General features: G+C 37.9%; 1 protein-coding gene across 5 annotated transcripts in view; it reads left to right on the top strand.

Annotated features, from left to right (window-relative positions):
• The window catches only part of LOC149840972 (5'-3' exonuclease family protein), a 92895-nt gene that overhangs the window by 27709 nt on the left and 37538 nt on the right, over window positions 1-27648 (top strand). For all 5 annotated transcript variants that reach the window (XM_090003508.1, XM_090003507.1, XM_090003506.1 and 2 more), the window contains 2 exons: window positions 20029-20114; window positions 20632-20741. In XM_090003508.1, the coding sequence (XP_089859634.1) occupies window positions 20029-20114; window positions 20632-20741 (196 nt within the window). The remainder of the gene's footprint in view (window positions 1-20028; window positions 20115-20631; window positions 20742-27648) is intronic.

Genomic DNA, 27648 nt, shown 5'->3' with positions numbered 1-27648 from the left:
ATTTCCTTTTTACCTTCTTATTTTTTTTCTTCCTCCTCCTTCTACCCCTCTGTCTTCTCTTTTTCTTCCTCTTCTTTTTTTTCTCATTTTTTTTTCTTCTTTTTTCGTATCTTTTTTTCTTATGTATTTTTTTTTTCTTCTTCTTCCTTCTCTCTTCCCTCCACTCTCTTCTTTTTCTCTTTTTTTTTTCTTTTTGTTCCTTACATGTATGTGTTACAAATTCGCCCCACCCTAGAGCCGATCCGAGGAAGCTGCCCTAGGATCTGACCTAGAGGACCCGCTCAGTCAGGGTCCCACTCAGGCTGGGACTATGTAGGGAAACCCGCCTAGCCTGGAGTCTCACTCATGCTGGGATTGTGTAGGGAAACCCACCCAGCCTAGAGTCCTACCAAGGCTGGGATTGTGTTGGTCAACCAGCCTAGAGTCCTATATAGGTTGGGACACTTCTATGTATTTTTTTTCTTTTGCTCTCTTGTAATTCTATAAATAGATGTACCTAGCTTAGTTATTTTTCAATGAAGTTTATTCAGAGATTTCTCTAAGCTTTGTTCTGGTTCATGTTCTTGTTCACTGAGAGAAAATATTTCTCCTTCACCTCTCTTCCACACCCATCATCGATTGAAGGATGTTAAAATGTAAAACTGTACATATATATATATATATATATAATAATAATATTATATGACTGTTGCTAGTCAAGTCCTGTCCAGACTTGACTAGCAATAGAGCTGTTGGACTGACACAGTCCAACATCTCTATGACACAGTCCAACAACTCTATTGAGTCCTCTTTCAGTTGTGTATATAAAGGGGTGCAACCCCTCTTGTATTTTATTCCAATGCTTCTTAAGCAATTGGTTTTTCATATCAATAAAGAATACATTTTTATTTTTATTTTGTTTCTAGTTATACCCTTTTTAAGGGTTATGCTTTAGTGTCATTCTTGACACTTGCCCTTGTGAATCTAAGCTCGTGTTTCGAAGATCTCCATTTCATTTCATGGTATCAGAGCCATGGAAGTACTAAATCTTGAGGAAAAGCTGCATCGGTTTCCGTACCCATTTGCAAAAGTGTTCGCCACTTGAAGAGAAGTGTTTTATCACTTCATTGGGGAAGATTTCACATCTTGTTGTATTGTATTTTCTTCTTTCTTTTTCATTTCTCTTCTCGTTTCTCTTCTATCCCTATTCCTTCTTTCCTTGTAATCAATGGATGACAATGATAAAGTCACCATCATGCCTATGAAACTAAGCGATACGAACTATGTAACATGGGCTTCAATCATGAAGCACCATGTATGGGGAAAAGGCCTATGGGAGATTGCGGATGGTTCCGATTCAGAACCTAAGCTATCTCTTACTAAAAAGGAGGGAGATAAAGAGGTCCCTCTATCGGAAGAAGAGAAAATCAATGCTATTGCCTCATACGAGAAGAAATGGAAAGAATGGAGAATATCTCATGCGAAGATAATGTTATGGCTTATCAATAGCGTTGACATTAAAAAATGCTCAAGTCTTGCCAAATTTGATCATGTCGATAAGGCATGGAAATACCTTAAGAATATGTATTCCCTTAAAGATATTGCACACGTGTGCAACCTCCAAGAAAAAGTTCGAATGATGACACAATGAGACAAAACTATTCGTGAATATTACAATGGGTTGTCCAAACTTTGGAAAGAACTTTCCCTTTTAGAACCAAAGTGGCATTGTGCCGAAGACATCGTGCTTCGTCAGAAACAACTCGATGCTGAACATTTTTACCAGTTTATCATTGGATTAAGGCCGGAATTTGAAACCACTAAATTGGCCCTACTTCACTGTGGAAAAATTTCTTCTATTGTTGAAACTATTGAAGAGTGTACAATGGAAGAAAATCGTCTCCGAAAAGGTTCTTTAAAAATTGAAGATGATTCCGTTTTAGCCGTGTCTAGACCAGGGAATCATGTTTGATCATATAGGCCTCCTCACTTTAACCGACAAAATGGTGACTATGATAAGAAGAAAGTTATTTGTCGTCACTGTCATGAACCGGGACACTACAAGCCACAATGTCCCAAACTTAAGGAGCTGAGAGAAAAAAGAGCTGCAATTGCTGGATCGGAGCCTAAAGATCAGGATGCACCAGTTTCTCTGGCTCAACTAATGGAGATTCTTCAGCCTCTCATAAAAGGTGCCTCTTCCTCATCTGAAGCTTCAACCGACGCAACAACCTCATCTTTTTCTGATCAAGGTAAAATTTCTTGGCTCCTTGACTCTAGTGCATCTTTTCATATGATCCCAAATAATCAAAGTCTATCCAAATGTGTTAAAAATAAAACAAGTGTGTCAAAGGTCTTTACTGCTGATGGGACTTCTCTTGAAATAGAAGGAATAGGAATTTTTAAAAAAAATTATAAAATAAAGAAATTTTCTATTCCAGAAATTAGACATGTTCCCAAATTAAATTTAAATCTTTTATCTGTATCTCAAATTTCTGATTATGGGTGTAATATTTCATTTTCTTCTCATGGTTGTTGGGTACAGGATCGCCAGTCAGGCAAGCTGATTGGGGAAGGCTATAGAAAAGGACTCTATTACATGGATTTTTTGGAAATGCCGAAGAAAGTTTTTTGTTATAATATTAAAAAAATAGAGTTGAAACTGTGGCATAAGAGACTTGGTCACCCACATATAGCCAAAATCCAACATTTTCCAAATCTAGGGAAATTTTGTAACTCTGAATAATTTGATTGTAAAAATTGTATTCTCGGCAAAATGAAAAGATTACCATTTCAGAACAGAACCTTTTTCTCTTCAAGACCACTTGAATTAATATACTCGGATGTTTGGGGTCCTGCACCAGTAATTTCTAAAGGAGGATTTGTTTACTATGTTATTTTTTGTCGATGATTTCTCTCGACATACGTGGATTTATTTTCTCAAATATAAGTCTGAAGTATTTTCATACTTTCAAACTTTTCATAATATGGTTAAAAATAAGTTTCAAAATGATATTACTATTTTTCTCACAGATTCAGGGGGAGAGTTTTTATCCACAGATTTTCAAAATTATCTTAAATTGCATGGCATCACACATCAAAGATCTTGTCCTTATACACCTCAACAAAATAGACTGGCAGAACGAAAACATCGCCATATTATAGAAACCACTAGGACTTTATTAATAGCAAATCAAGTCCCGAAAGACTTTTGGGCAGAAGCTGCCTTAACTGCCACCTATCTCATTAATAGGATGCCATCTTCTTCGTTACAAAATATCACTCCCATTGAAAAACTTATGAACATTTCTTCAGACTACTCTAGACTAAGAATATTTGGGTGCAAATGTTTCATATTTACTGACAAAAATGATAAACTTTCCTCTCGTGCGATTCCCTGTGCCTTTTTAGGATATGCTGAAAAACAGAAAGGTTATAGATGTTTTGACTTCAAAAATAATAGACTATATGTGTCTAGATATGTTTCATTTCTTGAAAAGGAGAGTTTCTTTGATTTTAGAAAATTAAAAGACGTCACTGAGTACTCTTTTTGCTAGATCTAACATCAACATCTGATGAATATGACCTTGACTGTAACTTTGATGATGATCAAAGAATTATTGATCTTAATGTTGAAAATGAAGAAGTTCATAGAGATATTAGTATTCAATATTCCAGGCGACAAGAGTCTAACCCTCCATGTGCACTTGAAAAATATTCTAACATTCCAACTAGACAATCATCCCGAGTCTCGAGGCCTCCAGGAAAGTTTGTATCATACGAGTCTTTCTCACCCACATATAGGGCAGTTATTGCATTAATTCACTCATATGAAGAACCATCTACATATTTTCAAGCAAAAAATGATATCAAATGGATAGAAGCCATGAAAGCTGAATTAGATGCACTTGAAAAGGCTTCTACATGTGGGTTTATAAAATTAAAACCAAGAGTGATGGTACTCTTGAAAGATATAAAGCCCGTTTAGTAGCCAAAGGTTATGCCCAAGAATATGGGATTGATTATGAAGAAACCTTTGCTCCGATGGCTCGTATGACAACTGTTCGAACTTTAATTGCCTTAGCTTCTATAAAAAAATAGTCTATTTTTCAAATGGATGTCAAAAATGTTTTTTTAAATGGAAAGCTAGTTGAAGAAGTATACATGGAACCCCCTCCTGGTCTAATTATTCCTAAGGGTAAAGTCCGCTTAGAAAAAAGCTCTTTATGGACTTAAACAAGCACCAAAAGCTTGGTATGATAGGTTTAGTCGTGTTATGATTGATATTGGTTTTTAATTCTGTTTAACTAACACTGCTTTGTTTATTAAGAATTCTGATGCAGGGATCATTGTGCTTCTTTTCTATGTGGATCATATGATCATCACCGGAAGCGATAAACAGGAAGTTGAAACGATCAAAACACTTCTTAAGTCTCATTTTGAAATGACTGATTTAGGTTTGTTGAGATATTTTTTAGGCATTGAAGTTGCTTATTCTCCTAGAGGATATTTATTATCTCAGACTAAATTTGCTTTTGATATTGTTTTCAGGTCTGGTATTACTGATGATAAGAAAGTCGACACTCCAGAAGTTGTTAACGTTAAAATGAAGATTGATGATGGAGAACTTCTTGCAGACCCTACTCCTTATAGACAGCTTGTCGGGACACTTTCCTAATTATCCATTACCAGACCAGATATAGCACATGCTGTTCACACAACAAGTCAATTTTAACATGCTCCTACTTCTGTTTATATGAGAGCGGTCATGCGTATTATCAGATACATCCAGTCCTCTCTTTCACGAGGACTTTTCTTATCTTCCTCATATTCTCTTGATTTAATTGCATATACTGATGCTGATTGGGGAGGTGATCCCAATAACAGACACTCAACCACTGACTTTTATGTCCTTTTAGGGAAATCATTGATCTCGTGGAGGTGTAAAAAGCATCAGAAGGTATCTCTCTCATCCACCGAAGCTGAATACAGAGCCATGACAACCACGACCATGAAAGTAGTTTGACTTCGACGACTGCTTGCTGACATGGGAGCTGAAGCAACAAATGCTTCATAAATGTGTTTAACAACAAAAGTGCGATCTACATTGCCATTAACAGAACATTCCACGAACGCACCAAACACATCGAAATGGATTGTCACTACGTCAGAGAGGAATATCTACATGGGATAATTGATCTGCCATATGTCACTTTAGAATATCAGTTAGTAGACTTCTTTACAAAGCCTCTCGCTGCTCCCCGATTTCACTTTCTCTTAGACAAACTTTCGCTCATTGTATCGTAAGTTTAAGGGGGAGTGTTAAAATGTAAAACTGTACATATATATAATAATATTATATATATATATATATATAAATATATTTTTCATTTCTTTCTTTTCTGTAATTTTTTTCTTTTATTTTTGTTTTTTGTCTTTATGTCATCTAGTTCAGTTTGAACTAGAATGACTGTTGCTAGTCAAGTCCTGTCCAGACTTGACTACCAATAGAGCTGCTGGACTGACACAGTCCAACAACTCTAAATAGAGATGTTGGACTGTGTCCAACAACTCTATTGAGTCCTCTTTCAGCTGTGTATATAAAGGGGTACAACCCCTCTTGTATTTTATTCCAATGCTTCTTAAGCAATTGGTTTTTCATATCAATAAAGAATACATTTTTATTTTTATTTTGTTTTCAGTTATACCCTTTTTAAGGGTTATGCTTTAGTGTCATTCTTGACACTTGCCCTTGTGAATCTAAGCTCGTGTTTCGAAGATCCCCATTTCATTTCAAAGGAGATGCCTTTCCTTCTTTTCTTGCCATCGACCCCCTTGACACCAGACGCCCCCTCTGTATTGTTGTCTTGGAGAAACACCTCTCTCTCCTCTCCACGCTGCTTGCTTCCCTCGTGGTGCGCTCCTCTCTCTCTCGAGTCGTGCTTCACTCCCCCTACTTGTCGGAATTTATAGAACTGATCTCTCAGGGCTCGGGGTCTTAACAGTTCTGGGAGCTACACTGACTAGCAAATCCTGTTTTGGATGACACAACAAGGGCCCACACCTTCTTGGTTTTTGTTCAGGTTTGAATCAATACTATTTTCTATTTTTTAGTTGTATTTAATTCATTAGCGCCAAGCTACCGATCAGGCCATGAATCTGCATTCCCAGCTAGGGCATGTAAGAGAATCTCGCCCGAACGTTCAGGTGAAGTGGCTCTCACGCGAGCATATAGAGGAGCGTCACAATATGGTCCTCTGCTATCACTACGACGTGGTATGAACGAGGAACCATAAGTGCAAGATCCTGAATCTGTACTTGTGCGACAATGATGCCAAGTTGTCTGACTCAGGTGAAAACATTTTGGAAGAGGTTCCAGAAATATCGTACCACACATTAGCTAGTGTGGAGGTACCCCATACTATGAGAGTACCAGATAGAATCAGCCAGTTGTCTATTTTCGTGCTGATTGGCACCGGTTCAACACTACTTTTTGTGTGCGGAGACGACAAAGAGGGGCAAGTCTGCAACTACACCCGAACATCCCTTCGAGGTTGTGGTTGAGAACGACAATAAGCTTAGGTGCACCGCCATTTGCCCTGGAGTCCAACTAGAGATCTAGGGAACGATCTTGACCACAAAAATGTATGTACTATTGATCAAGGGTGCGGACGTGATACTAGGAATGTAGTGGCTCTAGTCCTTGGGTTTTGTTCTGTGGAACTTCAAGGACATGACTATAGAGTTCGAGTACAGAGGCCATAAGATGGAGATCTGAGCTCCTCCCCGGTCACCTTCGACTATGGCTGAGTCTAAACAACTCGCCAAGGTGGTCTGGGAGGACGTGTCATAGATATTCTTGACGTTGAGGAGGTACCCACGATCCCCAAAGAGATACAGATTGACTTAGAGGCCTTGCTACACGAGTTCGACACGGTGTTTGGCAAGTCGAAAGGCCTTCCGCTCTCTCAGTCTCATGACTATGTGATCCCTATCGAGCTTGGGGCCAAGCTGGCCAATGTACGACCCTACCGGTATGCACACGCTAAAAAACTGGAGATTGAGCGGTTGGTGAGGGAGATGCTCGTGGGCAAGATCATATAGGCCAACAAGAGTTTGTATTCTTCTCCGGTTTTGGATCCGATCCAAATTCATGCCCAATGATTTTTTCTAACTTTAAATTCATCAAAAACCTTTAAATTGGGGTTTATTTATGTTAAGAAGCCTCCCACATTAATTTGGTAATTTTTGGAAGCTTTTGAAAATTTACTATATGGTACAGAATGTTGGGCTGCCAAGAGACATCATATTCAAAAAATGAGTGTAGCTGAGATGCGTATGCTTAGATGGATGTGTGGAAATACAATAAAATATAAGATTCGAAACGAGGAGATACGTAAGAAGGTAGGCGTTGCATCCATTGAAAATAAGATGAGAGAATCATTTAAGGTGGTTTGGACATATTCGGCGAAGGCCTAATGATGCTCCAGTTAGAATGATGGAGAAATAGGAAAATATATTAGTTAAAAGAGGTCGGGGTAGGCCTAAGAAGACTTGGATGGAGATGATAGGAAAGGATATGAATGCTTTGAACCTCACCGAGGACATGGCATTGGATAAAAATGATTGGAGGAGAAGGATTCATGTGGAAGACCCAGAATGATTTTCTTTTTTGGTTCATATCGCCGACCCCAATTGTTTTGGGATGAAGGCGTAGTTGTTGTTGTTGTTGTATTAAATATTAAATATTAAATAAATAAATAAATAAATAAATAAATAAATAAATAATTTAATGCAATTCCGAAAATTTATTATGGGGACTCTTGAAAGAGCTTTTAAACACCTATGGAAGAGTTCAAGAGGATTTGAGAGACTAAGAGTTCTTTTTTAACAAAATTTTTAAAAGTCAAACTTGAAGAGTTTCAAAATTTTTGGAAAACTCATATAAAAGAGTTTTATTTTCATGAGAGTTCTCTCTCTCCAGCCCTTTTAGATGGGCTGGAGAAGGGGGGGGGGGCGTCCTCTCCTATAGGGCCTATAAAAAGACTTCAAAAAACGAGAGAAAAGAGAAAGAGAAGGAGAAGGGAAAAAAAGAGGAGAGAGAAAGTGAGGAAAAGAGAGGCAAAAGGGGGAAGAAGAGTAGGATATTTGATCTTTTCCAGCCATCCACCCACATTTTTTCAATATCTGCCATCGTTTTTCTTCACATGGTACTGGTTTCTCTTTTGATTTGAGTGAGAAAAGGGATATAGATTCGATCTCCATGCGGCATTTTAGTGAAAAACCATGTGAATGAGTAAATTTAAACTTTTACTCTAAGATCCATAGATGAAATCCATGTATTTTCATCTTCTTGAATGTTATTATGGTTTAATATACTTGTGGAGGTACTTTTATGTTATTTTTTATCCATGAAAAATAGTGTTGTTATGCATGTGCACCATGATATCATCAATTTCCAATAAAAACTCATGATAGGATTGGTTAGGGTATGTGAAATCTGGGTATAACCAAGCAAAAACGTGGTTGCACATATGCTTATGATAATGAATGTGATTTATTTCATAATCGGGTTGTGTACTTCATGAATATGAGTATATTTGATCCTTACATGTTTTCTTTATGCAAAAATGTCATGCACAGGCATACTGGGACTTGTTTTTATTTCATTAAGCATGCTGATGTCTGAAATTTATTTTAGTGTTTCTGTTGGTATGCTGTCATCAATATATATATATATATATATATATATATATATATCCTGCTGTGTGGGCCACAGCCGACCACAGTCGGCTGAGCCATGTGCTGGCAGCCCCAGTTGACTGGGTCGGCTGGGCTGGGGTTTCGACCCGGCCAGCTGGGTGCTGACCATATAAATTTTTTTTTTCTGTGTAGGCTGGCTGTCAGACCAGCCGAATTCGGCTGGCCTGACAGGCCGAGCTCGGCTGGGCATGTTTAAAAAAAAATGAGTTTAATAAATTATCTTTTTTTTACTTCATGTTAGGGCCCAGCCGACCCTAGTCGGCTGAGCCATGGGGCAGTCATCCCCAGCCGACTGGGTCGGCTGGGCTGAGTACTTGACCTAGCCGACTGGGTCGGCTCGGTGGGGTTTGGCTGCATGCCAGCGGTCAGCTGGGTCATTGGTTCTAAAAAAAAAATACACACATTATGTGCATATATGTTAATCCAGATTATTCACAAGTTTCTTTTTTTTTATTCTGTACATATATAGCTACTCCTGTGTAAGTGCTTAACTGATTTATATTTGTTGCTTGACTTGCTGCATACCTGCTCAATGTTCATGCATCCAGTCATGCCTGTGTACAGTGTGACTAAAATGCAAATGGTCATGCAAAGCTGTTAAGCATACACCAATGTAACATTTATGAGGGCTGCCATGGTTTAGCTAAACATGTAATTGTTTTGGTAGCCATAATATACGCTATTTCCAATGCTTAAACTGGATATTATATGCTGAGTTAAAAAGTGTTAACGCATGGTTGTTTACTTATACATACATGGAATTGATGTGGGATTACCTGTAAGTGACTGCATGATGTGTTCACAAGTTTGCTTAAAGTGGATTCGAGTATGCAAATTGAATGAAGGCGTGAAATTAACATGATCATGTGAACGCATGCACATGCATACAAATTTTATTATGCACACCCCTAAATTGGCATCCATGAATGTGCATAGAAAAACATTTGAAAGGAATGCATAGTAACATGTTAATCATGATTTTTGCATACGAATGTATTAATGATCAAGTAAATCATCATGGGTTGTGTGAGCCTTGAGCATGTGTTGCTCTTTGTTTTAGTTGTTAAATACATTGCAAAAATAAAATGTGATATTATTGTTCTTATTGCACTCTTCCATATTGCTACAAAGCTGTGGTCCCGTGAAGAGCTTGACATGTTGATTTGCAAGCTTATGTTATTAATTCTGCATGTTGATTTGCAAATGTAAAAGAGATGAATTAATAACAAGATAAAAGAAAGTAAAGAACATTGTAATTCATGTTTCTTTGATGTCTCTTCTTTAGTGTGAGAATCTTGAATATTACTGTTTTGGGGAAACCGTGAGGATACTAAAACTCCATGTGCGTTGTTGTTGCCCCTGAACCCGATATTGAGGTTCTTCTCCTGGCCACGACTTTAGAGAGAGTCTGCCACTTTACTTGGGGTGGTGTGTGGGTATAACTGTTGTTTTGGTATACCAAGAAAGTGACATTTGTTGATGCTGATGTCCCGACATTAGATGCTGATTTCTAATGTTCCGATGGATGATGCTGTTTCTTAATATCGATTGAGGGTTAAGTTTGGAACCCAGTAATAAAATACAACTTGTGTTCTAAGTTACCCTGGGAACCCTACTTGACCTCAGGGATTTTACCCGTTTTGAGTATCCGCGGGCAATGGTAATTAAAAAGAAGAACTTGAATTGTGTGCATTTAATAGAGACATGCATATAAAAAGAAAACCTTATAAAAGATAATAATTTATTCATGCATTTTACTGAATCATGCATATTCTTGCTATACATTAGATAATGCATAAACTGTGATATATTGGTAAATGCATAATGTTGTTCCTTAATGCATGTTGAATGTCTTTAATGCTTAAAATGTGATCCCTGTTGTTATTAACTGTTCTCTCAGGCTTAATAATTGTTCTCTATTGCATGAATGATTACATCAAATAAACAATAAAGATATTTATCATGTAATAGGGAGTAAATATCATGTAATCACCAATATATCGTAAGTAAAAAAACAAGTAAATATACATGATTTAATGCATAACAGGAACGTGCATGATTTCAGTGCACATGCATGAATAATTTATTATCTTTTATAAGAGTTTTCTTTTATATTCATGTCCCTATTAAACACACACAAGCTTTAGATCCTCTTTTTATTGCTACTGCCTACAGATATTAAAAAACAGGTAAAATTTTTTGAGGTCAAGTGGGTCTTCAACTGTAGCTTAACACACAATTTGTATTTTATTACTGAGTTTCACACTCAGTCTTCGACCGATATCAGGAATCAACACCATCTATCGTAACATTAGAAATCAATATCTAATGTTGGGACATTATGAAAATCAAAATCTACTAATGCCACTTTTATTGGTATACCAAAACAACAGTTGTGTCTACACACTATCCCCATGCAAAGTGACAAAATCTTCTTAAAATCGTGGTTCGGAGGGGAACCTTCATATCGGGTTCAGGAACACAACAACGCACATAGAGTCTTAGTATCCTCACGGTTCTCCAAAACCGCAATGTTTAGGATTTCCATACTATAGAAAGGACATTGAAGAAACATAGATTACGTTGTTCTTTTCTTTTATCTTGTTATTAATTCAACTTCTTTAATTTGCAATTCAACATGTAAGAATTAATAACACTGGTTCACAAATCAACATGCGAAACTTTTCACGAGACCAAACCCGTAGCAACATAGAACAGTGCAACTAAAACAATAATATCAAGTGTGATTTTTGCCTTGCATAAACAATTAAACAAGGAACAACATATGCTCAAGGCTCACACGACCCATGATGACCCATTTGATCATCGATGCATTCATATGCAAAAATTATAAATAACATGCCACTATACCTTTATTTTACATGCTTTTCAATGCACAATCATGTATGCTAATTTAGAGATTCGCATGGAACAACAATATTCATATGCATGTGTTCACAAAATCATGCCATTTACATGCTTTCATTCAAGAATAAACTCAACTAAATATGTGAACACTCATGCAATGATGCACGTGCCCAAAACACATCAATCATATATGCACATGGAAGTAAAGTCGCATTTGCATCTTAATCATGCATGATATATCAAGTCTAAGTAGGTGAAAAAGTTTTATCCTTAGCATGCATCAAGCCAAAACTAATACATTAAGCAATTTTATGCACATGCACATGGAAGTAAAGTCGCATTTACATCTTAATCAAGCATGATATATCAAGTCTAAGCAGGTGAAAAAGTTTCGTCCTTACCATGCATCAAGCCAAAACTAATACATTAAGCAAGCTGAAAAATTTAGTCCATCTAGCTGAAGTTCTGCATGCCCAAATCAATGTATTTCATGTGCAAAATCTGAACATTCGTCATGCTTGAAACTGAACTTCAACTATGCATAAATCTATACATAAACAAAGAAATTCGAAGCATCAACAGTCTTATTTTAACATTCATAAAGTCACAAGATTAATGCATTTAAACAGTCCGTTAATATAACATGTCCAGGCCGAAACACATTACCCGTTTTTTTTTTTGTTTTTGTAAAGCTGTCCCAACTGAACCCAATCGATTGGGTCTGTCATGACTCATACCTGCCCAGTCGAACCCAATTCGGCAGGGCTGCATGCCAAACCCAGGAAAAAAACAAACTGTTATAAATTTTTTTTTTTGTAACACCCGGCCCGGCCGAACTCACCCAACCGACACAGTCAGCTGGGTCAGTTTCCCCTGCCCAGCCAAAACCAGTTGGCTGGGCCCTGTCAGGGCCCAGTCGACCTACTGTTGGTTGGGGCTTCTAGTAAAGACAAAATTTTATATAAGATTTTTTTTTATAGAAGCAATGGCCTGCCTAGCAGGTCTGGCACGCTTGGCCAGCCGGGCCCGGCCCTGCTGGGCCTGGTAGAACTCGGTTCTGCTGGGCTGCCTGCCAGCCCATCTAAGACCCAAACGAAAAATATAATATTTTATTTCTGTTTTTCAAACCACCCCCTTTTTTTTTGTTTTGACAGTATGCCAGCCCCTGGGACTGGACTCTTTCAGATTCAGTCCAGCCCAGAGTTACCGGAAGCGCCTAGGCGTAAGGGGAAGCACGCTTCCTCGATATGCATTTCGGAAGTGCGAAACGTCGTGCTTTCGAAATGCGTTGGAAAGCGTGCCCTTTTTTTTGGGAAGCGCGCTTCCCTTTTATGGGAAACACACTTCCCATTTATGGGAAGCGCTCTTCCCCCACGCTTCTTCATTTTTTTCGCTTCCCCCTCGCTTCCGGTTTGCTTCCTAGGTCGCTTCCGGTTCGCTTCCGAGATGGTTCATAAATTTCTTCTAAGTGGTCCCACGCTTCCCCGCTTCCTAAATTTTTGAAAGTGCCTCGCTTCCCGTATCGCTTCCTGCTCCCGCTTCCTCGACTTGTAACTCTGGTCCAGCCGACTGAATTGGCTGGAGTCATATATATATATATATATATATATATACATATATATATATATATATATGTGTGTGTGTGTGTGTGTGTGTGTGTGTGTGTGCGTGTTATAAAATTTTTTACATCAACAGCGGTCCAGCCCAAATCTGGACCTGTCCCAACCGACCGTCCAGGCTGGGACTGGACAACTGTCCGTCCTGTCCCGGATCGAAAAATCACCCAAAAATCCAAATTTATTGTTTTTACTGAATATGCACCTATTTGTATTTCTATAGGTCTGGTCTGGTCTTAAGAACCACAATCCCATGTCCACCTGTCCATAAATATATACCTGTCCAGGGGACAGATCTATCCAGAACGGACAACATGGACAAAGGCTCAAATCTGGCCAGTTCTGCCCATCATCACGTTGGCCTGATCTGCCCACTAAAAGCATGGAACAAAACTGTCCAGACCTGTCCAAAGAGTCCATACAAGGCAAATATATATATATATATATATATATATATATATATATATATATATATATATATATATATATATATACATACATAAATATACATGCTTCTATATATATATATAAATAGAGAAAAATGTAAAAACATGCATAAAATCATAGGAAAACGAATATCACATATACTAAGCCTTCCTACATCGATTTTCATGGATTAAACCATGAAAGATTAAGATAGAATCCATAGTTCCTAAAAAACGTTGCCTAAAGCTTATTTAGTCTTTTTTTCTCATCCAAGACAAGAGAAAGACCCGTACCTTAATTGCAGACCGAAAAGAAGCTAAGGATGGATGGATAGAAAACATCGAACGGCCGGAGATGAATGGATCTCCAAGCTTCTTCTTCTTCTTCTTTTTCCCTCTTTATCTCTCTCTTTCTTCCTCTCTTTCTTTCTACTTTTTTTTTTTTGAACTTTTTATAGGCCTACTAGGGGGTGATGCCCCCCGCCCCCCCCTCTCCAGCCCCTTCTAGATGGGCTGGAGATAGAGAGTTTCCCCATTTTGGGACTCTTACGCTCACTTTCCTAATATTTTGAAATTCCTTTCTTTGTTGGCTTTTCAAAACTTCTTTCCTAATTCCATTAAACTTTCTCAAACCTTCTTAAGCCTAATACACCTATATAAGGACTCTCCTAAAGAGTCCCAACTTATAGCCAAAAAGTGAAATTTAGAATTAATTAGAATTAATTAATTAATTAATAATTAATAATTAAATATCTATAAACTTTCAGAGGGTACTTTATCCCTTTGGGATTCTTTTTTAACTCTAAATAACCTCAATTTAAATATAAAAAGTAAATTTAAAGTTGGATTTTCGTTGGGCATGTGTTTTGGATCTGGATCTGGATCTAAGATCCAAATCCATATCCAAACCCCAATTAGGTCCTGGGCTGGATCAACTCCAAATTAATATGGGTCTTGAACAGAGTCCAGATCCATATTAACTTGGATCAAATACATTGGATCCAGCCCGATCCAAATCTGGACCTGTCCAGTCGAGGCAGTCCTTTTTCGAAAAAATACGATTTTCGGGCCAACCGTAGCTTGAATCTAGAAAAGTAAAATATTGTTACGCTCAGAATTTTGAGACGCATCCAACAATATATAACTTGAATTTTGCCTCTGAAATTCGTCCGAAAATAACCTGAATTTTGCTCAAATTTTGCTTTAATTTGAAGGTTGAAAATAAAACTTTTTATCACCTTTCGATTGGCCCATCTCGACCCTGTCGATCAGATCTGGGCTTAGCCTAGACTCAAAGAACATCAATCTAAACTCGAGATTCTACCGATTTTCTTCTATACTTGGCCAATTTTTTGAAAAATCTCAAAATGACTGTGTGAAAAATACACGATATTACACGTCATCTCAGGCTAGAGTGTAAAGATGGATCTCGAGAATGTTAAGGCAATTCAGAGCTGGTCGGTGTCGCATTCCCTCAAAGGACTGCAGGATTTCTCGGCTGGAGTCCTGAGGTGACCACGATCTTCAAGTTCCTGAAGGAGGCCATGACTTGGGCACCCGTGTTGGCCTTACCGGATTTCACGAAGACCTTTGTAGTTGAGATTGATGCATCTGGGCTAGGGGTAGGGCTGTGCTCATGCAGGAGGAACACCCCTTAGTCTATTTCAGCAAAGTCATCGCAGCTGGAAAGTAAGGTCTGTTCACGTACGACGAGTTCATGGCTATCACCCTGGTCGTGGCCAGATGATGACATTATCTGATTGGCCGACATTTTGTAGTCTGGACAGACCATAGGAGTATCAAGCTCATACTCGAACAACGGGTGAGCACTCCCACCCAGTAGAAGTGGGTCTCGAAGCTCCTTGGGTACGACTTTGAGATCTAGTACTGCAAGGGGGCTAGTAATCAGTTGGCCGATGCCCTTTCGTGGCGGGGACATGAGGACAAGTTGATGTGTCTCAGCATGACCGCAATCACTTTCCCATTCTTGGACGACCTCTAGCAGGAGAATGTGGTGCACAACTTTCTCTCTTCAGTCAGGGCAAATATTAAGAGAGGGGAGACTCCCGAGTTTGAAATTTGAGGGAATTTGGTGATGCACCATGTGCGGATAGTAGTTCCTTCCGGATCTAGTCTTACAAACCTTCTCATAGACCATTACCACACAACTTCGATAGCAATGCACAAAGGAATCCGCCAAACTTATCGAAGTTTGAGCAGGGAATTTGTGTGGAAGGGGATGAAGAAACAAGTTTGGTAGGTTGTGGGACACTGTAATGTGTGCCAATGAGTCAAATACGAGGTGGCCTCCCCTGTGGGGTTGTTGTAGACCTTATCTGTACCAAACCGCGTTTGGGAGGACATATTAATGGACTTTGTGCTGGAAAAGTCCATTGTCATGGTAGTTGTGGACCGTCTGTCCAAGTACAACTACTTCCTAGCCATGACTCACTTGTACACTTCCAAGTCCATCGTCGAGTTGTTTGTGCGAGAGGTGTTCTGCTTGCATGGAATGTCCTGTACCATCGTCAACGATAGGGACCCGGTGTTCATCAGTACTTTCTGGGTGGAATTCTTTTATTTGCAGGGAACAAAACTGACCATGAGTACCGCCTACCATTCCCAAACGGAAGACCAAACCGAGGTACTGAACATGTGTTTGGAAGACTACCTCTGTGCCTTTGTGAGTGACAGATCCAAGGTGTGGGTGAGGCTCCTTTCATAGGTCGAGTGGTCCTACAACACAACCTACCGCTCCGCCATACAGGTGACATCGTTCCAGACTGTGTATTGATGATATCCTCTGACCATAGCTGAATATGTGGGTGGGGCAGCTTGGGCTGATGCAATAGAAGCATCCTTGCTAGAAAGAGACTACCTCTTGTGGCTACTACAATGGAACATGCCTGCAACTCAAGAAAGGATGAAGCAGGCGTACTACCAGGCGTACTACCAGAAGCATCACCCGCGACAATTTTAGGTGGGTGACCTTGTACTCCTCAAGTTGTCGCCCCACCGACAAGGTACAATACGTCGAGTACAACAACACAAGTTGACACACCGCTTATATTTGCCTTTTCCCGTCTTGGAGAAGGTCAGGACAATGACTTATCGTTTGGATCTTCCCGCAGGAGCCCAAGTGCACCTTGTGTTCCATATTTCATGCCATAAGCCGTATAATGGAGAGCAACCCGACGGGCATCCGGCCCTGCCTGATCTCGGAGATACTTTGCCTCAACCTCCTAGGATTCTTGGAAAAAGAAGGCGGCAGAAGGATGGTCGCTTAATCACTGAGGTGTTAGTTCAGTGAACCGAGAGTGGAGTTGACGAAGCGACCTGGGAAGAGGAAGACCGGCTAGTGGCTCAATATCTAGAGTTCTTGCCTTGAAGGCAAGGCGTGTTTGAGAGGGGTGGATTGTTACGAATCCAACCCGCCCTAGAGCCCATCCAGGGAAGCCGTCCCAGACTCCAACCCAGAGGACCTGCCCAGCCTGGAATCCCACTCTGGTTGGGACTGTGCATGAAAACCCACCCAACTTGGAGTCCCACTCTGGTGGGACTGTGCAGGGAAACCTGCCCAGCCTGGAGTCCTTCCCAAGTTGTGATTGTGCTGGTCGACCAGCCTAGAGTCCCATTTAGGTTGGGAAGCTCTTTTTTGTTTTTACTCTTTTGCCCTTTTGTAATTCTATAAAAATATGTACCCAACTTAGTTATTTTTCAATAAAGTTTATTCAGAGATTTCACTAAGCTTCGTTCTGGTTCATGTTCTTGTTCACTGAGGGAACGTATTTCTCTCTCGCCTCTCTTTCACGCCCATCATTGATTGAAGGGAGCACCTTTCCTCTCTTCCTTGCCCTCGACCCCCTGCTACCAAACACCCTCCTCTGTGCAGCCGTCCGAAAGAGACACCTCTCTCTCTCCTTCCCACATTGCCCGCTTCCCTTGTGGTGCGTGCCTCCCTTGCTCGAGCCGTGCTTCACACCCCCTACTTGCCAAAATTCGTAAGACTGATCTCCCCATGACTCCCCCTCTATGCAGCTGTCCAGGAGAGATGCCTCTCTCTCTCTCTCTCCTCCCCATGCTGCCCACTTCTCTTGTGGTGTGCGCCTCCCTCGCTCGAGCCGTGCTTCATTCACCTTGCTTGCCGAAATCCGTTGGACCGATTTTCCTAGGGCTCAGGTCCTAAAAGTATGTCTGTGTTTTTGACACACATGTGCGCGCACATGTATATATATAAAATTTTGTTTTTTCATTTATATATATAGTAACCCGTATCTTCAAACACATAAAGTGTTTGAAGATACATTGGATGAAGCGTCGCCGTTGATTGCACGCGATCAAATGATGACACTGCATCATTTTTTTTTTGCGCGCTCAAGAGATTTAGCGTCGGTATTGACATCTGCTAAATATCTGGGCGAAAAGCAGAGATGAAGTGGCGATACAAAACTACCGCTAAATCTTGTCTTTTTGAAAAAAAAAAGAGCACGCGGCATTGCATCGCGCGTTTGAACGAGTTCGAAGGAAAACCCATTCGAAGATACGGGTTTCCTATATATATATATGAGAACTGAACATATTAGGCCCCCTTTTCTCGTTCTGCCCCATTAGGCTCCATAGTTTGAAGTGTTTTATGATAGATCCGAATCGTTAGATGTGTTGATCATGCTCGATTTAGTGGGAATCAACTCTTGGATCATGTTTTTTGACGAAAGTTGTGTTTTTATGAGGCAGAAAATTTGATGACTTCATAGCCATTGATTTTGGAAAAACCTGTGTACAGGTCAGTTTCTGGTGATTCAAAAGCTAGTTCCCACTAAACAAAACCTATATATCACATCTATGGTGTTAGATGTGAGAAAAAATACCGCAAACTATGATTTTTTAATGGGCCTAACAGGGCAGAACAAGCACATTACTCTCTCTCTCTCTCTCTCTATATATATGTATATGAGAACGAGGATATCTTGTCCCCTTTTTCTTTAGGTCACCATTAAGACCCTCCAAATATCAAAGTCTTGGGTGTTTTATGTTCAATTTGAACCCTTCGATGTGTTTATTTATTAAAAATTAAGCGTTGTTTCACTATGATTTGATTTAAAAATGTGAACATTTTATCATGAAATTTTAGTATGATTTCTACTGATGATTTGTTTTACCTCTTTAAAATACACATCTTAGCATAAAAATGCTTGATCAATTACATGTTCTCTATGTAGTAAACAGTGATAAACACATCTAATGGTTCCGATCAAACATGAAACATCTAAAACTATGTTTTTTGAAGGGTCCTAACAGTGACCTAACGAAACAGGGGGTAGGATAATCCCCAGTCTCTATCTATCCCTATATATATGTTTTATGTTCAATGTTATGCAATTTCACAAATGTTGCGACATGTTATATTGAATTATGTACTTCATTCACAGTTAAAATCATATGTTTGTTACTAAATTTAACTATTTATTGTAATATTTTTGCTTTTCTTGATGTTTTATTTTTTTTGTCCCGCCTAAGCCGACTAGTCCTGCCTAAGCTCAGACTAGTCCTTTTAGGGGTGCCTAGGCTCCGACTAGAGCTTTTGACAACTAAGCCTCACACACACACACACACTCACTACCTCACTCATATCAGTATCACTATCAGTTAGGGGTGTCAACGGGTCGGGTTTGGTTCGGACCCAGGTGGAACCAGACTTGGACCAGATTTTCGGGTTATGGTATCGGATCTGGACTCGGGTCTGATCGGGTCCACTATAAGAGAAACCATACCCGGACCCTATAAGAACTACATGAACCAGACTCGGACCATACCTGGTAAAATAATTTTTTTTATCATTTTTACATTGAAAATTTGTGGGTCTTAATCGGAAATTGGGTCGGGCCTGGGTCTGGTATAAAATTTCACAAACTATACCCGGGTCCATGTATTAATCGGACCTTCAGGTCCATACTCAGGTTTTAATCTTGTCTTCTTATTTGTCATCATACTCAGACCCTATAGGGTTTGGTCCGGGTAAAACCGACCCGTTGACGCCCCTACTATCTGTATGTGTGTGTGGAAGAGGGGCTTATCAAGGAAGTCCTGGAGCAGTAGTGCAGCAATAATGTGATTATCATCTATTTTTCCCTGTACCTTATTCACTTAAAATGTTCACTTTTATTCTTAAACCTTTCACATGAAATGCTTTATTGTTGTGATACATATGTCAGTTTATTTGGTAAATATTTATTGCACTGTATTATAACTATGTTAATTTAATTTTCAAAGTCTAAATGGTCCTTGGGCTGCTCATAACTATTTCAAATGTTTTATGCTCAACTTCATTGTATGCTATTACTGATTTAGCTATGATTATATGGGCTTCTTTGCCACAGGTGCGGATTGCTTCTCCTGACAAAGACTTTTTTCAGATTTTATCTCCTTCACTTCGCCTTCTACGAATTGCTCCAAAAGGATCTGAGTTAGTACTTTTTTTTTCCTGCTAAAAGAGTTAGTACTGTTGCTTTTGAAAGAATGTTCATTGTGTTGGAACAGCGCCACTTTCTACTTTTCTCTTTCCATTGGGGTTCATTGATTTTAAGATTTTTGCCAGTTTTGGAAAAGCAAGTTACACTTGTTTTTTTTATGTACGCAAGCATACACAAAACATACACAAAACATACACGTATACTTACATTAATAAGTACATATGCATATATACATACATATGTATGTTTGCTTGCTTATATATGCATATATACATACATATGTATGTTTGCTTCTTTATATATGTGGATGTATGTATGTGTGTGTGTCAGAGAGAGAGTATTTTTAGTTTAACATGCAAAAACTTTATTTTTGGCTCTTCTATTTTCTTCTCTTAAAAAAAGTAACTCTTCTATTGGCACATCTAGTATGATTATCTCATACTTAAATCTAAATTGAATTTTGCTGCTTTAGATCTATGTGCTTATCATATTTATGGGTGATGCTCACAGAATGGTATCGTTTGGAGTTGAAGATTTTGCGAAAAAGTTTGGTGCTCTCAAACCTCATCAAATTGTTGATGTCATGGGACTTGCTGGTGACAGAGTTGATAACATTCCAGGTCTGGATGCTCAACCTTAATATGTAGTTTCTTTAATTTTTCTCTCAAAACTAGAGATTGTTCTTCAAGCATGCACACATACATGCACACCCATATAGAACAAGACAAGGGGCCTGTGTGGATGAGAGTAGATTGTGGGGGTTGTTGGCCTCTGTAACGATCCCAACTTATCCTCGTAAAAAGTGAAAATATTTTTTTTTTAAAAATAATTGCAGAAACAAAGCCCAAGGATTCGGGGTCTCACAAATTTAACATATACCAAACCACAAGAGATGATGCATTGAATCGATGAAAGAGTGAACAACTTTATTAATCAATGAAATGAATGTCATAAGCATAAACACTTTGTCAAGAACCCAGAACATGTCACGCTAATCTCGCAGGCTCCATCTAGCAAGTCGTCTCATCACTGTGTACCCGGTCCTGGAAAAAAAAAAACAGTTTTGAAAGACGGGGTAAGAACCAAAGTCCTTTGTATGAATTCCTCTAAAAATCCAAAAAGAAAAGAAATAACATAAACTAAATTCATGCATAATTTCAGAAGAATATCATAACAACAATATTCATAATCAACTTACCATTTAAGCATTTAAAACAAGTATAATGCAATAACTAATATCATGCGAGACAGAATATATGCATGAACTAATGCAGAACATTAAAAATGTTTGATTCAATGCACATGCATGAATAACTTAAGTTATTTTTCAGAGTTACTTTTGTATGTATGTTTCTATCAAATGCACACAATTTTAGTTTGCATTTTTTCTTAAACCCGCGAATACTCAAAATGGGCACAACATTCTCGAAGTCCAAGTTAGGTTCCTAGTTGTAGCTTAACACATAATTTCTATTTTATTACTGAGTTTCACACTCGTTCTTCGACTAATATCAGGATTCCTCACCTTCTATCGGAACATTAGGAATCTTCACCTAATGCTGGGACATCAATGAAATTCTTCAATAATTGACGCCACTTTTTTGGTACACTAATAACTACATCTGAGTCAACACCCCCCCTAGGCGAAGTGACTGAAATTTTCTTAAAATCGTGGCCGGGATGTGAACCGCCACATCAGGTTTAGGGGCACAATCGCACACGAAGTTTTAGTATCTTCACAGTTTCCTATGACTGCTATCCAAGATTCTCACATTGTGAAAATGATATCAAGGAATAGATTAATTACACTGTTTAGTCTCTTTTACCATTTTAAATAAATTTCAAGTTCTTTACACAAGAACTGTTTTGCAAATCCACATGCAAAACCCAACTAGGGCCCTGACCTGCTACATTTTTAACAATGCAATTAATTTTGGAAAACAAAATTTTTTCAGAAAATAAATTTTGCAATAGATAAATAAATTCAATAACATTGGAGCAACACCCGCTCGTAGCCAACATGGTTTGCAATGGTTCACATCTGACTACAAAAGCATCTCAAAGTGATTTATGCATCTAATGCAAAATTTTAGTGAACATGCAAGGCACTTGTTTCAAAACATATTCATAATGCACATTCAATCACACAACAAGAATGCACATAAAATCAATTGCATATGCATGTGAACAAATGCTTGCAACACACACTATTATGATCTTTCTCATGCATAACATCCAAACATGCACATGATCATATTTATGCAAACATCAAGATAATTTCAGAAATTACATGCGTATGATATACATATTTATGCCAACATGATATTCAATTACATGAGCATACATATCCAATCAAAATATGAGGTTGGATGCATAATCCTACAGCCGAGACGAATGTGAGCCTGAACACTGCGAAACTGTTCAGGTTGCACATCATTAGACAACTAAACTTTGTCCACAAGTGTAAACCTGTTCACACCACTCATTATGGATTCTGGTATTCACACATGAAACATGCAATCTGGTTCATGTGCAAAAACTGTGCACTATATATATTGTAGCATCCAGCGCCATGACATGCTGTCAGCTGCATGCCACTACTGTGCTAAAGCAAGCAGCATCATGTTGCCAGCAGCATGCTGTGCTGCCAAAGTGCACAGCAGCATGCTGTCAACATTACTCAGCAGTGTGCTGTGAACAGCACCTATGGCTGCACATAACTGCAGCCCAACTGTCCCTGTCAGCTCGCTAAAAGCGAGCTATATGCAGTCGGAAACAGGTTCAACAGCATCTAAAACAAACAGTTTGATATGCATGCTCAGTAGTGTGCTCTGAACAACACCTATGGCTGCACACAGCTGCAACCCGACTGCCCCTGTCAGCTCGCCAAAAATGAGCTATATGCAGCCGAAAACAGGTTTGACAACATTTTGATATGCATTACAACAAAACAGTTTGATATGTATAACAGCAAAACAAGTTTGATATGCATAATCAGCAAATACACCTATCACATGATTATCAGTCAAACAAAATGAGTTTAATAACAGTCTATAGTAATGCATATTAAATCTGATTATCAGTCAAACAAAATGAGTTTAATAACAATCCATAGTAATGCATATTAAATTTGATTACCAGTCAAACAAAATGAGTTTAATAACAGATTGATAACTTCTCAAAACAAGAATTTACAGCAACAAACATGTTGACATCTTGCAATGTTTTGATGCTAATCCAAGTGATGTCAAACATCATACCCCAAAGTTGTGTATGAAATTAAGTGTTCAGATCATCTGTTTGATCACAACCAATCCAAAATAGCCTTGAACACAGGAAATCGGCTGGGTAAAGTATTTTCAACAAGGAAACAAGCTCATGCAAAAATAAACATGTTACATGTGTCGATATTCTCATTGAACACAAGTAACAAAAACATGCCTATGCCAAAATCGGTAGGGCCAAAATTTATTTATATATATATATATATATATATATATATATATATATATATTCAACATAGGATACACTCGGTAACCATAGATTACATGCAATCACATGAGCATGAACAAAATATCAAAAAAATCTATCTACATGCTTCCTTTATTTTTTTTCCCATGTAAAAATTAAAATCGTAAGTATCGCCAAATTTGAAAATATATTTACATATATTTCCAGATTTGTGCACACAGGAGAAATCGATTATCACAAGAAATAACCTATATATATATATGTATATAATCGATATTATATATACATATAGATGTATTTTTGAATTAAATTTCAAAATTTTCTTTTTTCCTCATATATATATACATCAATTCAGATTTACGCCATTTTCTTTTTGTAAGACTTAGAGAGAAACCTGTACCTTATTTTGGAAGTGAAAATAGACCGTAAAAACGATGGATGTTGGGTGAAAATGATGGATCTTCCTCCTTTTCTCACCTTCTTCTTCTTCTTCCTTCCTCTCTTTCCTTCTCTCTTTTACGTGTTTCTAGAGAGAGAAAAAAACTCCTTTTTATAACCTGTCTAGAATATTTTATTTATTTATTTATTTTATTTTTGTTTTATCTCTAACTATTTTTTGTTTGATTTTTATCTAAAGGACCCGTTTAGATGGTGACACTCTCTCTAGAGGATTTCTCCTTTAGAGAATAGAGTTCTATCAAAGGTAGAACTCTATCTCTTCTGGAGGTTTATCCTCTCATTATCTCTTCTTCCTTTTTCTTTATATTATTTAATTAGGGGTTTATCTAGAGGGTGACACCCCCTCTAGAGAATCCATCTAGGTAAAGTTCTACTTCATGTAGAACTCCACCTTATCCACTAAAATTTTTAAAATTTATTTAATTATTATATATTATTATTTATTTGATATTTAATTATTAAATAATTAATTTTAAGAATATCCCAAAGGGTGTCGCCCCCTCTGGAAGTCCTCGTGATAGGATTTTACTCAATTTAACCTTTAAATTGGTTATACATGGATCTCAGATTTGGATTTAGATCCAAGATCCAAATCCATATCCAAAATTTATATGGATCCAACCTGGACCAAATCCTAGTTAATATGGGTCCTGGACTGGGTCTAGGTCCATATCAACCTGGATCAAACAGATTAGATCCAGTCCGATCTAATCTAGAAAAATGTAAAAATAGAGGTGGGTCATTTTTAAAAAACACGATTTTCGTGTCAACCGTTACCCGATTTCAGAAAAACGAAATACCAATGTTCTCGCAATTACGAGACGCATCTAACAATATACTTACCTGATTTTCGCCTCTGAATTTTGCCTGAATTTAACGTGTTTTTTGCTCGATTTTAAAGGTTAAAAAAAGTTTTACAAATATTAATTGTCTTGTCTTGGTCTTCTCAGTGGGTCCTCAGCCACACCCAGACCCAACTGATGTCACCTACTTTCAAGGGTATTTTCCATGATTTTTATCATATTCAGTAAAGTACTTAGCCAAAATTTCATAGTTTTCGAATTTAAAAGCCATGAAAAAGTACACGATATTACAACCACTGAGAGAGAGACAGAGTATCGTCCATTGGAATGCCTATGAGCATCATCCGGACCTTTCTCTTTTCCTAGTTAGAGTGACCACTGTCGTGTCCCAAGTGATGGAATGTGCATTGGATTTAGATCTAGATCATCTCTTTTTTGATGTCCCAAGTGATGGAATGTGCATTGGATGTAGATCCAGATCCAAATCTAGTGTATGAGTTGGACTCAGGATCTGATTGGGCCCATGGCTGGATGTGTGAAGAAAATGTGTGTCTTATTGCTATATTAACACAATAAAAACAGTTTTTCTGGAATTTTTAGACCATTTATATTTGTATTCACATTTTATATATTTTTATACTTTTTATATATAGCAAGATTTTCTCAAGAAAAAACTACAATTTGAAAATTTAGCAAGGTTTTCGCTCAACCAAATTTTCCCCACGTTGAGATTTGTGAATATGATTAATAGTGCATTACCAATCATTTTTTTATGAATTTTCTTTGCAGACCATGGATGGCTAAAGTGTGAAGAGACCTACTTTGCTTTCTTTAATGTGCTTTCCATTTCTTTCGAAAATGATGAAGTTATTTATGACTTTGCTAAATGAAGAAAACCTTTAATCCTAACCGGTGTTAACCTATTTACTGCTGTAATTCTTGTAATAGTTTTCATATTGAAAAAGTTTTTCTTGTGTTGTGAGTTTTCCCTTTTGGTTATGTAACCACCAAAGGGTACTATTGTAACGTGGGCATGTTTCTAATTATAAATAGACTACAAAGGTGGACATTTGACCTCTGTCACTATAGAGGGGCTGGTTTTGGCTGCAGAAATGTCTTCTATCTTCTCTCGAAATTATCTTGGTATCAGAGAAGGTTTTCCTTTAAACTTTTTTTTTTAATCCTTCTCTCGCTTCTTCTTCTTCTTCTTTTCTACTCCATCCTTTCTTTTACTTTCTAGCATCAGATCTGAGTTACAGATCTGAAACCAGATCTGTCTATAAACTAAATATGATCTCAGATATGAAATCAGATCTAGTTAACTGATCTGCTCCGAATCCCTCTCTAAACCTCTCCTTTCTCTCTCTTCTTCTATTCTTCATCATTGTCTCTTCTTCTTTCTCTTTAAGGTCCAGGGTTGAGATCTAAAACCAAATCTGATCTGATTTGATCGTTCACTGCCCTAAACCCTTATCTTTAATCTCCCTTTATCTCTCATCTTCTCTATCAAGGTTGTAAGTAGCGTATCATTACCTGTATCGGTCGGGCCAATAGTAACACCGTATCGTATCGTATTGTATCATATCGTAAACATTTCATAATTTTTTAATAAAAAATGAAAAAATCTAAAAAATAAAAAAAAATCAAGAAAAAAATTGTAAACATTATAAAAAAATCATCACATGAAATAATGATGAATTGCACAGAATACAACCATAAAATCACATATGAAGCATTTATGTCTCTGTGAGCTACATAAGACATCATCAAACATCAACTAATATAGAATCATAGATAATATTGCATCATATCTCACAAGAACAATGCAAAATATTAAATATCTTGCAATTAAGAACTTGCCACACGACTCATACTTTAATATTACATAAACAAAAATATTATGACAATAGTTGCATTCGATTTTCAATCGGTTTTCACTCATTACTTGAGTGCCTCATTGCCATGCCGGATCATCTTATGTCATCTTTGTTGGAGGAGTGTGGGGCCTGATTTTTATCTTGATATAAATCTTTAATTTTTGCGGATCCAACTTTCTAGTAAGTTGGCGGGGGGCAGCACCCCCTAGGCCAATTTTTTTTGGAGAGTAGCTTTGTAATTTTACTCATAATAAAGATTTTTACCTTAACCCATTTTCTTGATTTGAAAAATGGTAAAAATGTATTTTTTACCTTAATCCACTTCTTTGGGTAAAAACAATGGAAATGCACTTCTAATGGTCTCTAGACAAATGGAGAAGTCGGCTCTCAAAAAGTATTTAAAACCCAAAATATAAAAAATAACTTTTGGCCTTTTTAAAATATGTTGAAGGTATCCTGGACGGTGCACCCTGTATCATATGATATGACACGATACAAGGGTGTATCGTATGATACACCCGATACGGGTACGATACACACTCCTATCACGATACGGGTGTGTATCATATCGTAAACCCCAAAAGTAATGATATATACTGTACCATATCGTACAATATGACACGATATGGAAACCTTGCTCTCTCTTTTTCTTCTTCTTCTTTCTCCTTAGGATCTGCAATCAGATCTGATTAGAAATCAAGTCTAATCCTTGCTGATGTCATCAGTCAGGTGACATCATCCATATCTCTATCATATATAAAAAAACTGCCTAAATTCATTTGGTTTATATTTGGGAATCCTAAGCATCTAAACCTTTGGATTTTGGACTTGGGTTTTTGATCTTGGATCCTTAGATATCAGATGTAGTGCTGAAAGGTTTTTATTCCGATCAAAATCTGGACCAACTCTAGATCATG

The sequence above is a fragment of the Nuphar pumila genome, chromosome 4 (assembly GCF_984573655.1).
Source record: "Nuphar pumila chromosome 4, dmNupPumi1.hap1.1, whole genome shotgun sequence".
NCBI lineage: Eukaryota > Viridiplantae > Streptophyta > Magnoliopsida > Nymphaeales > Nymphaeaceae > Nuphar > Nuphar pumila.
This window is presented reverse-complemented; position numbering and strand designations above follow the sequence as displayed.